This window comes from Capricornis sumatraensis, chromosome 3, assembly GCF_032405125.1.
Source record: "Capricornis sumatraensis isolate serow.1 chromosome 3, serow.2, whole genome shotgun sequence".
Taxonomy (NCBI): domain Eukaryota; kingdom Metazoa; phylum Chordata; class Mammalia; order Artiodactyla; family Bovidae; genus Capricornis; species Capricornis sumatraensis.
Genome location: NC_091071.1, coordinates 109,923,462 through 109,940,051, shown reverse-complemented (window position 1 = coordinate 109,940,051; position 16,590 = coordinate 109,923,462). Strand labels below are relative to the sequence as shown.

Sequence of the window (16,590 nt, the reverse complement as noted above, 5' to 3'; positions counted from 1 at the left end):
AAAACACAAAGAAACCTTAGGGATGTCATAATTAAACTACTAAAAATCAAAGATAAAGAAAAATCTTAAAAGCAGCCAGAGAAAAATGCCCCAATAACAGGAACAAAAAATTTAAACTGCTGCTAAGTCACTTTAGTCGTGTCCAACTCTGTGCGACCCCAGAGACGGCAGCCCACCAGGCTCCCCCATCCCTGGGATTCTCCAGGCAAGAACACTGGAGTAGGTTGCCATTTCCTTCTCCGATGCGTGAAAGTCAAAGTGAAGTCGCTCAGTCGTGTCCGACTCTTCACAACCCCATGGACTGCAGCCTACCAGGCTCCTCTGTCCATGGGATTTTCCAGGCAAGAGTACTGCAGTGGGGAGCCATCACCTTCTCCTATTATGAGAAACAATGCAAGTCAAAAAACAGTGAAGTAATATTCCTCAAGTCTGAAAGAGGTACAAAAATAGTCAACCCAGAAATCTTTGAGAGTGAAAATATCCTTCAACAATGAAAGTGAAATAAAGACATTTTTCTGTAAAAGAAAACCCACTGCCATCAAACCTGAGCTAAAGAAAGTTCTTTAGGCTGAGGGGAAATGACACCAGAGGGGAAACTGTGGTATTAATGAAAAACATTAGAAATGGCAAACTGGTAAATGAGACTTTTTTCTGCTTAATTTTTGACATACTTTTGAGTATTTAAAGCAAAAATTAAATTGTCTTGTGGGGTTATATTAACACCTATGATAACTATACCATAGAAGGACAGTAAGGTAGAGGAAATGGCAAGAGAGATAGTATTGATAAATCTACAGAGATGCAAGGGTTCTACTCTGCATAAAGTTTTAAATTATTCACTCTAAGTAAAAAATAAAATGGCATACCCAAACCCAACTATACTAATTGTTACATTAAATGTAATAGACTATATTCTCCAATTAAAGGGGATAGACAATCAGAATAGATGAAAGAAAAAGGAAGAGAAGAAAGGAAGAAAGAGAGAGAGGGAGCCCCAAGTATATATTGTCTGCATGGTACACACTTTAAAAAGATGGATGAAGAGCAAATAGTAGGCATAAGTCTGAAGTGGCTATATTAACATCAAATGAAACTTTTAAGAAAAAGAGTAATACCAAAGATAGAGAAGTTTTATGATAATATAGTGATAAATTCATCAAGAAGACGTAACAGTCTTAAATGTATGTGCCTATTAACAGTTAAATGTCAAGCATGGATTAGCAGGGGCTTCCCTTGTGGCTCAGCTGGCAAAGAATATACCTGCAATGGGGGAGACCTAAGATTGATCCCTGAATTGGGATGATCCCCTGGAGAAGGGAAAGACTACTCACTCCAGTATTCTGGCCTGGAGAATTCCATGGACTGTGTAGTCCATGGGGTCACAAAGAGTTGGACACAACTGAGTGACCTGCACACACATACATGGATTAACAGTACAAAAAACCAAGGCTCTACTTTTTTAGAACACCTCAATGAATTTCACTGGTTTGAAGACTACTCCTCAGCAAGCTATGTATGATCTGATGCCTATTTACCTTCTCAGACTCATCTAGATACCCACAGTTCTCTTTCTTAATCCTCATCACCAGCAATACACTCTGTTATGTCTGAAGCAGAAAGAATAACTATTATAAAGTCTTGAAAACTGTATTTGGGAACAGAAACATAAATCCTAGCACTTATAAATGCTCTATCCTCTTTTCATTGTTGTTTTTGTTTTATCCTAATCATTTCTTTCTTCAAAGGTCCTTTTCAAATCTTCCATTTTCATCAGTCCTTTTGGAAACATTTGATTTTCACAGCATGATTCCCAGGCAAATTAGTAAGAGTCCTAAAGCCTTCCAACTGGCTATTTCTTAATAAATGGTGTGTGTGTATGTATGTGCCTGTGCATGTACATGAATATGTATTTTAGTATTAATTACATTACACTGTTACTTTAAAATGTCTCAAAAATACTTTCAAACCTAGTTCTAAACAGGGAAAAATACATGTTGTGAATACCTTGATATTTTCATGTCAAGTATTTTTGTCAACTGTAAACAAAAATTTACACATACATGTAGAGTAGAAATAAAATTACACATCAAGAATAATTCTATTATATAGTGCTAGAATATACATACACAGTTTCTTTTGAAAGTCTGCAGAAGAAATAGTAAAGTCTGATTACTTACATCCTGCTATTTGCAGGATGTCAGAATTTTGTTTTTCAAAATAACACTTGTCTTAAATAGTCCTAACCATACACATAAATTATTTTTAAAAGAACTTCTGAATAAGTAACACTAGCACATGATAAAAATTTTAATAAATAAATCAGGAAGTACTAAAGTTAGTATCTCTACCACACAAAAAGCTTCCCTACAAGGCTGATCTACTAACCAGTCTGTTGTGACCCCTAGAGTCAATCATTTATGTATTCCAGAGATAATTCGCACACAGACAGGCATATAAATTAAATTACTTTAATTTAAAACATGTCACTGGGTTACCTGGGTAGTGAAATCATGACTCTTCTTTAAGCTTTCCTATACTTAGAAAAAGAAAGTGTCATTTCAAATGGTTTTTAAAGAGACCATAAAATGAAAAAGTCAAAGCTATACTAAGTTTATGAAATTGACAAGGGCAATATAATACTCAGAAAAATTAAGCCAAATTTTTTCCTTTGTGGCCCAGGGAAGCAAGTTAAATATACAGAAAAATCTCCCTGGACTGTGGTAGCTATGAGAAAAAAATCTACAATGCTGGTTTTGAGCAGCAAGGTTAGAAATTGCTTTTGAGAAAGGAATATAATAAAAGAGAGTTCAAAAGCACTTCTGAAATTATATCAAAGTGACTGGAAGAACAGTAGTGGTAATGTAATCAAGTCAGGAGTGAGGGAAGACCTGGACTGATAGAAATGAACAGCAAAAAAAAAAAAAAAGAATTTTATACAGAAAATGGTTAATTTATTGTAGTGCTAAATGCTTCTGGGCAGGGGAAAAGTGGGCTTGAGGAGAGTCATTTATAATGTTCTCTTATTCTTAAAAAACAAAGAGATGAAACAAATATAAAATTTTACCAGGTAATGATTCTGATAAATAGGGGTATATGTTATATTATTCACTATATCTTTCTAAAAGGAATAAATTTATTTATGAAAGAATATTTTTAAACAGTGAAATCAGTGATGCTTGTAATATAAAAGCAATAGCACCCCACATGTTGGGCATTACTTTCATTTTTACAAATTCATGTTTCCTTATTAAAAACATAAGTTGACAAAAAGGACTTTTTTTTACTTAATACAATGGTTCATTTTTCTTTTTGTTTTGAAAAACATATCACAGGAAAAACTACTTAAAGATCTCAATTAGTTGCTGACATTAAACCATTAAATGAGAATATTAAAGAGAATCTTTGAAAAAAATCACATTTCAAAAATGAAATGGATAGAAAGCTAGGACAAAAATCATTCCAGAAAAGAATAAATTGAATTTATTATACTAAGTATGGTGTACTTGACTCTATAGACTACATAAGGGAAAAACAGCAGTAGAGTTTTAACTGTAAATGTTTCAACAATTTTAAACCATACAACAAAACAAATAAAAGACCCTAGACCCTAGAACTTTAGAGTGCAAAGAACCTTAATAACTTAGTACAATCCATTTTCCAAAATTTCTTAGTAGTGAGAACCATTAATTTAAAGTTGAAAGAATTTTACCTCAGTACGAATGATCAGCTTCCACCTTTAATATGTTATAAAAACAAAGTAAAGCGTACACAGAGAAATTTTTACAAAATAAACAAATGATTTTCAAATTTTAAATGAAAAAAGAGGTATACAAATGAATCCCAATGTCAAATTTCATAATACCTCAATTCTCAGCTTAGCTATGGTTTTCTTTGTACTTGTAGTGTTAAGGCATTTTCAGAACAAGAAGGTAATATCTAGTTAATAGGGAATGTTAGCTATAAAGACAACTACCGACTGTTTAAAGAGCATTTCCAATCTCCTCCAATGCTCTTCTCACTACATGAAAGTCACTATTTAACCTGACACAAAAACACGTACAAGACCGTTGATTGGAGGAATCTGGACTCCTAAATATCAACAGAAATATTCTTTCAATTCTCCTAGAGCTAAAACTTAATACTTTTACACTAGCAGGGAGGTAAGAACACAGACCATAGAATCAACAAGTCATGAGTGAAATGTCCACCATTTACTGTCTTATGATTATAAACTTCACTCCTAAGACTGTATTTCTAATACACACTGCAAACGTGTATTAAGTCTAGTACAAAATGTGTATTAAGTCTAAATGTGTATTGAATCTTAATACAAAAATGATTTTTATAGTCCTAGATTCTAAGGCTAGTTTTACTCTTCAGTTCAGTTCAGTTCAGTCGTTCAGTCGTGTCCGACTCTTTGCGACCCCATGAATCACAGCACGCCAGGCCTCCCTGTCCATCACCAACTCCCAGAGTTCACTCAGACTCACGTCCATTTAGTCAGTGATGCCATCCAGCCATCTCATCCTCTGTCGTCCCTTTCTCCTCCTGCCCCCAATCCCTCCCAGCATCAGAGTCTTTTCCAATGAGTCAACTCTTCGCATGAGGTGGCCAAAGTACTGGAGTTTCAGCTTCAGCATCATTCCTTCCAAAGAAATCCCAGGGCTGATCTCCTTCAGAATGGACTGGTTGGATCTCCTTGCAGTCCAAGGGACTCTCCAGAGTCTTCTCCGACACCACAGTTCAAAAGCATCAATTTTTCGGTGCTCAGCCTTCTTCACAGTCCAACTCTCACATCCATACATGACCACTGGAAAAACCAAAGCCTTGACTAGACGGACCTTAGTCGGCAAAGTAATGTCTCTGCTTTTGAATATGCTATCTAGGTTGGTCATAACTTTTCTTCCAAGGAGTAAGCATCTTTTTACTCTTAGGTTCAACCATTTCATGTCTGTGTTTTATGCCATCATTAATGAGAAAGGAATTTTTAAATGCATCAATTATTTATCTTCAAATTACAGCTTAACAAATATGCTCATCTTCATTTTAAAGTTATATGTAATTAGACATCATTTCCTTAATTGAGCTGTCCTGTATTAACCAACAATTTTCAGTTTTATTATGTTAAATACAATATATGTCCTTATAATATTCGTGAGGCTAAATGAGTAATTCTATGCTATGTAATTTACATGTGTTTCCGGTTAGTAAAATCAATGAACTGGTCACAAAGACCTCCCTATATATTTCTTATTTGTTCAAAATTAGCAGTTCTGGGACATTCCTGGCAGTCCAATGGTTAAGAATTCAGCTTTCAATGCAGGGTACTTGGGGTTAGATCCCTGATCAGGGAATTAAGACCCCAGATGCAGAGGGCAACTCTGCCTGTAACACTGCAACTAGAGGAACCCTCTTGGGGCCCTAACTAGGGAAAGCCTGTGCCCTGCAAGGAACCCCAGCACAGTCCTGCCTCGCTCACCAAAAAATACAGTTCTAAAGTAGAAATTTAGGACTTCCCTGGTTGTACAGTGGATAGGAGTCCACCTGCTAATGCAGGGGACACCACTTAGATCCCTGGTCCAGAAGGATTCAACATGCCGCAGGCAACATAAGCCCATGCACCACAACTACTGAGCCCACGTTCTAGAGCACGCCAGCCCCAACTGTTGAAGCCCATGTGCCTAGAGCCTGTGCTCTGCAACAAGAGAAGCCACCGCAGTGAGAAGCCTGCCACCGCGATGGAGTAGCCCCCACTCGCCGCAACTAGGAAAGTTTGCAAGTAGCAACGATGACCCAGCGAAACCATATATAAACACATAGTATCCTTTAAATTTTTTTAATAAATAAATAAAAGTAGAAATTTACTTTTCTAAATACGTAACTTAAACTTTGAACACTATTCACAAAACTGGGTGAACAATTTAACTATCCCTGGTGAATATATCCCAAGTTAGGGTAGTACAGTAGTGGGCCCTGGAGTCAGACTGCCACAGGGCTCAATTCTAGACTACTACTTAACTGAGCAAGTTACTTAAGCTCACCATACCTCACATTCCTCATCTTTAAAAAGATAATTATAAATAGTACTCATTTAGCAAGGTTTCTGAAACTGCTATAAAAAGTTATCTCAGAAATAAAACCCTTACAAGGGCCCTGAAAGACATTTCTCAACTCTGGACCTCTGTTTAATTTGTAAATAAAGAGTGGATTAAATTATTTTTCAAAGTCTTTTTCAGCTCCAAAATTCTGCGTAATTAGGCACTTTTCTTAATTCACTAAAATGTAAGTGAAGTGTTACAAATACACATTAAATACTATTTTTATAGCCTCAAAGTAACCTAATTTTTTAAAGGTTTATAGCAGAAGAAAAAGTGCACTGTATTTAATTATACTCAACTCTAAAACTTTAAGTAGGCAAACATTTGTGTTTTATCATAGACCAATATTAAAAACATAGTTTATATTTTTAGACAGCTTCCAAACCAACTCTAAACTGTAAGGTATTTTGCATCCCGGTTCCCCTTTTGAAGACGTACCCTCCTTCTAGCAACTTTTCATTCACACTAATTACTACAACCGAAAAAGTGTTAAAAGACATTCTTCTCAAAAGTATCACACTTTCACAAAGGGCAAGAAGCCTTCAAGGAGAATGTTTAAAGATAAAACGCTCAGCATTGGAACAAATGAAGAAAATATTCTTTGAGGTATGGCTTATAAGTAGGAAGAAGAGAAGGAGTAAGAGTGAAAAAGAATATGTAATCAGATATATTCAAGGCTGTTCCCTTCCTGGTTGCAAGGAGTATATAAGAATGACTTGTGTTTAATGAACAGTTTGGGAAACTTTTGAGAGAAAATTATTAAAATTCCATAAAATTTTATCCTTTGAAAAAAATTAAGATACTATTTGTCTTTCTTCACTAGTATTAATCAGTTATGCAGGCACATTTTATATATTTTATGATATAAAGGCACACATAAAGATATAAAGCACTTTCCTGGCAGTGCTAGTGGCGAGGACTCTGTCTGCCAATGCAGTAGCCACAACAGATGCAGGTTCGATCCCAATGTCGGGAAGATCCCCTGGAGTAGGAAATGGCAACCTGCTCCAGTATTCTTGCCTGGAAAATTCTGTGGACAGAGGAGCCTGGCGAGCTACAAGCCCATGGTGCTGCAGTCAGACACGACTGAGTGACCAAGCACAAAACATAAAACAAGCAACACACAAAATAGTATTAATGGGTACCACACTTAAGAACCAAATTTAAAACATTAATCCAATAACATCACCCTATCTTGCACCATTCCTTAATAACTCATGAATTATTAAGCTCTTGGTAAGCTAGAAAGCATGTTAATGTAATGCTATTATTACTTAACTGCTTTGCTCTTACCTCTATGTTAGTGTCTATTATAGACCACAGTATCATGAGAGGCTACAAGTTCCTAAAGAACTGCAAGTAAGCATTCCAATGCTTTTATTACGAGGGAATTTTATTTCAGAAAATATATTGCCTAAAGAAACATTTTAACCATCCCTCAGACTAGAGCATTCTGGACTAGGAGAAACACTGTGGAGTAAAATTTAACCCACCTTGAGCTAAACTCTTCTAAGCACTTTGCCTCTTAAGAAGTGGGATGAGATCACTCACCATGTCTAGCCACAGAGCTTCTTATTCTTCTTTTTGTGATGTTCAAGAAGCCAGACCACATATCCAAGATTTTTTTTAAAAAAAAGAAGATAAATATTCAAGCTTTCTGTTCTCTCTTTAATTTGTCATCTTATTAGCTTCAATTTAAAAATTATAATGGTGACTGCCAAATCCCCACCTTCATTCCTAAAGTTCTTATATCTCTAACTTCTCTTGGAACATTTCCAATTATGGCTCACAAATGCAAATTTCAACCTTACTCAGCTTCTTAAAACCAACTTCTTCATGTCCCACTCCAAACTCACAATCTGGAATATTCATTGATTCCTATTTACAATACACCAGAAACAAATGCCAAGCCCTAACTATACCTCCATCTTTCAAATCAACAAAAATATTGTGACTGAGCAAAAAACTATGGTAGACAAAGCCTGCTGGAAATAAGAAGCATAAGACAATGTGTTCCTTTTCTTAAGAACCTTTCAATTCAATAAAAAGAGAGAGCTAACTGATAATTAAAAGCCGCTTGCTTACTCCTTGGAAGAAAAGTTATGACCAACCTAGATAGCATATTCAAAAGCAGAGACATTACTCTGTCAACAAAGGTCCATCTAGTCAAGGCTATGGTCTTTCCAGTGGTCATGTATGGATGTGAGAGTTGGACTGTGAAGAAAGCTGGGCGCTTAAGAATTGATGCTTTTGAACTGTGGTGTTGGAGAAGACTCTGGAGAGTCCCTTGGACTGCAAGGAGATCCAACCAGTCCATTCTGAAGGAGATCAGCCCTGGGATTTCTTTGGAAGGAATGATGCTGAAGCTGAAACTCCAGTACTTTGGCCACCTCATGCGAAGAGTTGACTCATTGGAAAAGACTCTGATGCTGGGAGGGATTGGGGGCAGGAGGAGAAAGGGACGACAGAGGATGAGTTGGCTGGATGGCATCACTGACTCAATGGACATCAGTCTGAGTGAACTCTGGGAGTTGGTGATGGACAGGGAGGCCTGGCGTGCTGTGATTCATGGGGTTGCAAAGAGTCGGACACAACTGAGCGACTGAACTGAACTGATAACTGTAATGATTACAATGTACTGAACTCTTACTATATGCCAAGCACTGGGTTGACCCATCTTCATGCATTATCTCAAAAAACAAAAACCCCGTAAGATACTATGATCTCTAAGTGACAAAAACAGTATCTGTAGAATCTGAAGTGTACAAGGTCACACAGCTAGAAAATGGTAGAGCTTGAACTCAAAAATAGCTCTGACTACAAAGCCCTTGTTAACCATAAATAAAACATACAAAACAATGTAACTGCCAAAAAGAAAGGTACAAAAGCAGCAACTTTTCCCAGATTGATCTCTTCTCCATTCCCACTGCCAACACCCTATTTCAGAATTCCTGCAAAGCAGGTACTGAGAGGAGTGCTTAAAAATCATACAGGGAGCCCATTTAAATAAATGTGCCTAGGCCCAACCCATAAGATTCTGAACCACTGGGCAAAAGGTGTTTCTGATGCACTTTTTAAAAACCATATCCCTAATTATTGCTCATTCACTCATTCATTCATTCAACAAGGATTCAGGTTCCTACTATGTAGCAAGTCCAGTAAGTTCACCCCAAATATCTCCTCTACACCTGGTCCAACTAAATTCCTTTCCAAAAATACTCTAAAAACCCTATTTTCAACATTCACTTATCTGTGTACTAGATTATGTCGTCCTATCAAGTAAAATGATTTTGATCAAAGCTTTCCTGCCATATAATGAACACGTGATACACAAGAAGAGCTCAGTGAACGTCCGCACCTTTTCGTGTTACATAATCTAGATCTGGACTGTCATTACAGATTTCAATCCATAAGGTAGGGGAACTGGTGCAACATATGCCAAGAGGGCTAAACACAGACAACTCCCCCCTCCCCACGACATATGCTTTTCCTTTCCCTGCCTCAATCCAAATCCTTAAAGGAAGAATTTATACCCTATCTTCACTGCAAGTTCCTTGACTAATCCTAACCACAATAATTCTTCTTTCCTTACTAACCTACAGGACAGGAATTACTACTGCCAGAAAAGGAAATATCTTAACATTTGATTAAGTACAGTCTTATACATCCTCTAAATTCCTTTTTTAAAAAATATTTATTTACTTATGGCTGTCAGGTCTTAACTGTGGCACAAGGGCTCTGCCTTGAGGCATGTGGGATCTTTGTTCCCCAACTAGGTTTAGAAACCCAAATGCTCTGCACTAGAAGGCAGATTCTTAACCACTGGACCACCAACAAAGCTCCTCTAATTTCTTTTTAATGATTTTTCACTCTTGTCTCATTAAGATTCTTGAGAGCTGATTGTACTACATTTTCGTTATAATTCCAAGAGTTTCTGACCTGGTAAGTATTTAAGTGTTAGTTGCTCAGTCATGTCAGATCTTTGTAACCCTATGGACTATAGACCGTCATGCTCCTGGTCCATAGGATCCTCCCGGGAAGAATACTAAACCTGGGTCTCCTGCACTTCAAGCAGATTCTTTACCACTGAGCCACCAGGAAAGCCTCCTGCGAAGTATATAGTTAGCCTTGATATGACAACACCACTTTTTCCACCTGTGCAAGTAATTCTTAAGTTACACTGCTTTCTGCCTTTTTAGCAACATTTATTTCTCTTTTAAAAAATATCAAAATGATTCAAAATTGTCAAAAGCTCATCCTCTATGTAAGGAGACTTACATAGTACAGTGTCTCTACCACAGGTATTTGCTACAATACCTTGAGTCAAGTAGTTTAACGTCTCTAAACCTACATTTTCCAGTCTAAAAACGGAGGTAATAATTCTCAAGCCAATATGAAAAGTAAAGGAGATAACACAGAACAGTTAGCACAGCGCTTGACACATAATTCTTGGTAAGTGTTAGCTGTTAGTATTTCCTGATAAACAAAACCTGGGGCGTAAATTTTTTCTGGAGATTAAATTTAATCATTGCTAAAAGTGACCAAAAAATTAAGTCAGGGAATTCACATATCCAGAAAAAGAAAAATCTAAAGTAAGTCAGATTTGCACAGAAAGATTTCTCTAATTAGTAAGGCTGCTGCTGCTGCTGCTAAGTCACTTCAGTCGTGTCTGACTCTGTGCAACCCCATAGATGGCTGCCCACCAGGCTCCCCCGTCCCTGAGATTCTCCAGGCAAGAACACTGGAGTGGGCTGCCATTTCCTTCTCCAATGCATGAAAGTGAAAAGTGAAAGTGAAGTCGCTCAGTCGTGTCCGACTCTTAGCAACCCCATGGACTGCAGCCTACCAGGCTTCTCCATCCATGGGATTTTCCAGGCAAGAGTACTGGAGTGGGGTGCCACTGCCTTCTCCGAATTAGTAGGGCTAGGATTTTTTAAATAAGATTACTTTAAGCAAGAATAGAGTTAACTTTACTAATACAAATAATCAACGTACACAGTTCCTAAGAAGAGTCCCCACAGTATTAACAGAGAGAACATGGGGCTTAAATACCAAAAAATAATAATAATAAACTTAAATACAAATAGCAACTCTCACACTTAACTACATGATATCAAAAAGTAAATTCTCTATTCTATTTTCTCACTTGTAAGATGAGGTAAAAATAGCTATCACAAGATTAAATAAGTTAAGTAAAAAGCCTGACCAACAGATCCTCCACTAGTGGATCTTTCCCTTCTGTGCTTAAAAGTAAAATTTCCAAACTCTTTAACAATAAGGCTGAAAAGTTCATTAGATACAACATATACCCAATCCAAAGTCAATATTCCAACACAAAATTGGCAGGCAAAAGAAGACTGGAAGGAAAGGAAAGAAAAGATTTTAGACAAGACCAAGTAAGAATCTGACTTTTCAACAGGAGCATGTCTGTTATGTTTACTGCAAACAGCATGCAAAACAAGACCCATGAAGTAGTAAGACTTTTAATGAATGTTTTGCTAACAACTAGATACTGTGACTGCTTCTGCTCTTCAAGACAACTGGAAAAATAGCATTATTATTACATACTACATACAGAATTTATGTAAGAAACATGGACTTCCCAATTATATTTTCTTCTTCCCACTCAGCTCTTCCTCACTGCTCTCAAACATGAGCACTAGCTAGAATGTGACTACAAACTCCAACAAAATACTTGTGCTTACATTTCAAGATGACCAAGAAGTTTAACTCAACTAGGAAAACTGCTTAATTGATTCTAAATCCAAATATATCCAAGAGCTCTAGGACATATGTACAATAAGACTATAACAACTCTGCTAATGGAAATAATTTACCAATACAGTATTTATTAGAGAAAAAAAGGAAAGACATTAAAGGGGAAAGAAATTTCACAATGCACAGCTCTGCAAACAAGCTATAACAAAATAAAAGCATGCAAGCAGTTCCTCTATATGGCTTGAATGCTGAAGAATTCTGGGGGAAAATATGCAAAAGATAACTTAGGATAGTCTTAACTTTACAAGTATTACAATATTTTTTAAATGCTTAAAAAAAGTTTTCCTCACCACTGGTAGCCCATTTGAGTCCGCACCTTAGTTCGTAAGCAACCCACTCTACCAATAATAATCTGTTCCCAAATTTTATTTTACATTACTATTCCAATACAGATTCCACCCAAAAGTATGTAGACATGGTATCAATATGAAAGAAGTATTTTTTTCTAAATTCTTTTTAAAAGGCGTTACTTTCTTTTATGATCTGTGCTTAGGTGATTCTTTATCTTATGCTGAAATAAAGGATCACTGGAGGATCTCTAAATTTGGGGATTAAACATCATTGTTTCCTAACTTTTACAACTTTTGTTACCTAAGCCCACCAAATTTCATAGATGGCCATTCTTTTCATCACCTTTTGCTTATCTTATATAATGAAATGGAATAAGTATCTGAACTCACTATAATTTTTCACTTATGTAAATGGGTAATTATGGTTGATGAATGCATTCTCTAAAGTACAAAAGAACACACACATTGTAGGTGCATAATTTGCATCTGGAAAACTACAGTACTCTGGAACATAAAACTCTCTATTAAGGGCTTATTTACAGATGTTTTTCAAAGGTCCAATTTCAATGAGCTATCTTCTATATGCTATTAAAGTTGAAGGTGTAACCTTCCAGGATTTGTACTAATAGGCAACAAGAAAGACCAAAATGCCTTCTGAAAACCACAATAAGTGTATATCTGGAACTTCCCTGGTGGTTAACACTCTGAGTTTCCAATGCAGGGAGCAAGAGTTCGATCCCTGCTCAGGGAACTAACATCTCACATTCCGCATGGGCAACCAAATTAAAAATAAACAAATAAATAAACGGATCTCTAAAGGTGGAATTTCAGACAGTGACAGATGGTAAAAGAAAGTAAGAATTCTTAGATCAGTTTCATTTAAATCATGACTGTCCAGCTAACACAACCTCTCCCTATGAGATAAAACTAATGTAGTAATATAATCAATAACTGATCATTAAAGCAAAAATATCCTAAGTATAAGGGGCTTCCCAGGTGGCTCACTGGTAAAGAATCTGTCTACCAATGCAGGAGACACAGGTTCGATCCCTGGGTGGGGAAAATCCCCTGGAGTAGAAAACGGCAACTCACTCCAGTATTCTTGTCTGGAAAATTCCATGGACAGAGGATCCTGGCAGGCTACCGTCCACCGGGCTGCAAGGAGTCGGACACAGCTCAACAACCAAGACTGGGCAGCATCCTAAGTACAGACTGAACCCCTCTCCCCCACACCTCATGGTAACTCAGTCTGTGTTTTAAATTCAAGGCTGCCCTATCAGAAAGACACTTAAGGATAGTTAAACCTCAAAGAAATACCCAGCATACTAATTCAAACGTAACCAAGATTTCAAAAGGGAAAAAATTAAATGAGAAAAAGTTAACACCTTACTTAAGATATTACCATTAGGGCAACAATTATCTACACTAATTTTATCGACAAGGCAATAATTACTAAAGCATAGAATATTAACTATGTAGCAATATTTTTCACTGTAACAAAACATACTTGAAAATTCTTTCTCAGTCAAGCTGCCAAATCTAATTTTAAAACTGACCCTAAACATAAAACTACTCCCCAACTGGACTAAGAAGGAAGGCGGGAAAAAAAAAATACTGATTCAAGGAAATAAAACTGGATTAAGAAAAATAATCAGCCGTCCATCAAAAATCTACATAGAATTTTCATGGCTAAACAACACTGGTTTATTATTAATAAATCGGTTATTTCCTTCTGCACGGCTGGGATTTTACAAACTGCCACACTTTCATAAAGGTATGATCATGAGGATTATAGAGAAATTTCACACAGAACAAACTGAGTGAGGAGTATACCATCCTTTAAGTAACAATAGTTCGCTAAAGAGTAAAAAGGGAAGGGAAAGGCTGACAATCTACTTCTCATGACCCCCTCCAAAATTGGGGGAATTGGAGAAGTAATCATGTATCAGCACAGCATTCACAAGCACAAGAAAACACTTCCAATAGTGAAACATAAAGCAGTCACTCTGCATTAAAACACAGGCAATATTTTCTACGATAGTATAAAGTGTGCTATAAACGCCTATTAATACAAAAGGAACGACCACTTCCACACCGTTATATACTTTAGTAAACTACACTGCAGATCCATAATAACTCCTTGAAAAGCAAGTACCTCCCTTTACAACTCTATTACATTCCTTCTCTCCTTAAGACACGGTCACAGAATGAACCTATACAACTTAATTTTCCTGGGTGCTTCCCTTCCTTCCTCTCAGTGCAACGCAAATATACTTTTCAAGTTCACAGAAATTCATACCTAGCACCAGTACCTCAGCCTATTTGAAAACTGCTTGATTTTGAAAGTTCTAATAAGATGTGTTCAGGTTGGAAACGAAAAACTACCTTATAAGGGTATAAAAGACTGAAAGCAGGAAGCGGCTTTGACAAAACTAAGGAAGTTGCAGCGCGCTTGCTCACTGGGGGACTTTTTTGAGGCAAGAGAAGTAACACATGACATCTTTCTCTCAAATTAAAATGTGAGTTGGTTGGCCGGTAGGAACGTAGTGGGAGATGGAAAAGACCGGGAGTCGAAAAGGAAGAGGAGGTGGGTGGTCCAATGAAAGCCCCGATCTAGGTTCCCATTTTCAAGGTCCGATTCTTCCCTTTCCCCTCCCACACCCCGGGTAGAATGTTGTCACAGCAATCTTGCAAAACCTACAAGGAGCGCTTCTCTTTTCTCGCTCCTTTGCCCGGCCAGTCCCCGCGCTCCATTCCCCTCGGTCTCCAAACCTACGGGCAGGAAAGGGCACCGTGCAAAGGAGGGTCGGCTGTGCGGGGCTCGAAGACCACCCCCACGCGACCGCGGGCCCCGGGGAGGCGACCGTCCCCGCAGCCCCTCGGGCGGCGCTGCCCACCGCGGTGGGGGAAGGGCCGGGAGGGGTGGCGCGGAGGAAGCCGCTCCCCGGGGGTTTCTGGGCCCCGGGCCGCCGCCCGGCTCCCAGAGGGTGAAGCGCGGGGGATGAGGGAGGCCCTGAGTGCGGGCCCCACCCCTCGCCACCCGGCGCGGCCCGGGCTGACACAGCCGGCGGCAGCACCTTGCCGCTCCATTCATCTCCCGGCCTCCTCCCGGCCCCGCCATCTTCCTGCCTCCGCCTCAGTTTCCCCACCCCCGCCCATCAGCCCCCTTACCCCGTGCCACAGTCCACCACACAGGCCGGCAGCCGTCCCGCCATCTTCCTCCTCGCCTGCTGCTGCTGCTGCCGCCGTCTGCTCCGTGCCGGTTGGGGCCAGGGATGGGCGGCGGGAGGTAGAAGCTATCTGACCATCCACGGCCGGGCCACCCTCTCCGTCTGGGGGGGAGCCGGGAAGCCGAAGCAGTAGCGAGAGAGAAGCAGGCTCGGTCAGCGGCTACCACTTCCGCAACCCGGGCAGGCAGGCAGTCCCCGCCCTGCCCCGCCGCGGCCTCCTCCCCCTCTCTCTCCCCTCCTCCTCACTCCTGCCCCCACCCTACAACTTCTTCCCCTCACACCGCCTTTCCCCGGGAAGCCAAGATGGCCGCCAGTGCCGACGCCCCGGCCAGGACAGGCCTAGGCCTCGAGCGCTCCCCCTTCCGGCTCCGAGCGGGCGGGGCGAGAGAGCATGCGCACTGACGAGCGCCGCCGGCTGCCGCTCCCATTCCGAAGGTGAGGTAGTCCACTGCGGGTGTTCTCCAGGTAGGGTTGGGTAGGTCTGCCCGAGTCTCCAATTCTCCTTCTGAAGCTGGAAGGGGTTTTTCGTTGCAGTTACTTCTGTGCTAGGTTGAGGAAGCGATGGAATCGCATTCCACAGCCACAACTATCTTCCGGTGCTCCGAGGAAAACGGCCTAATTGAAAACCTTGTCAGCGGCACCCGTCCGATTTTATATCTTGAGCGGCTCCTTTTCTGGTTGGAAAAGAGCTATATCAGACGGAGGGTGAGCCGTTGGAGGAGAGAGGAACAAAGGCTTGCACCGTGGCTCCTCTGCCTTGGTACTGTTTTTTGTTGTTGTTGTTTTTTTTCTTCAGTTACACACGCATTGTTACAACGTGGCACATTACAAGTGTTACTACAAGGGTTAGATTGTAGGCCAACCGGAGGGCAGGCCTGTGCCCACGAGGAAGGCACACCTCACAGAAATGTGCAGGTAAATACACAAATAAGCCTTTGGTGGCTTTGAATGAGGAGAAAAGAGTACTCTCCGGAGTAGTTTTAGATTGTACTATTCTACTTGCAGGATGAAACCACGGATTAAGGACCAAACTTTTTAATTAAAAAAAATTAAAAACTAGAAAGCCTAGAACAATGACATTTAAACTTCTCAAAGTGTGCACCAGAATTTCGTGGAAGGCTTGTTAAAGCACAGAATGCTGGACTACATCCCTTGAGTTCTCTGATTAGGTGGTCTGGAGTGGGGCCTAGTAAT

At 39.4% G+C, this 16,590-nt stretch overlaps 1 protein-coding gene across 1 annotated transcript in view; it reads right to left on the bottom strand.

Annotated features, from left to right (window-relative positions):
• Window positions 1-15,581, bottom strand: part of ACTR3 (actin related protein 3) — a 54,979-nt gene extending 39,398 nt beyond the window's left edge. Inside the window, exon 1 of the mRNA XM_068967108.1 lies at window positions 15,338-15,581. Within this exon, the coding sequence (XP_068823209.1) occupies window positions 15,338-15,381 (44 nt within the window). The 5' untranslated portion in view covers window positions 15,382-15,581. The remainder of the gene's footprint in view (window positions 1-15,337) is intronic.
• Between the last annotated feature and the right edge of the window lie 1,009 nt (window positions 15,582-16,590).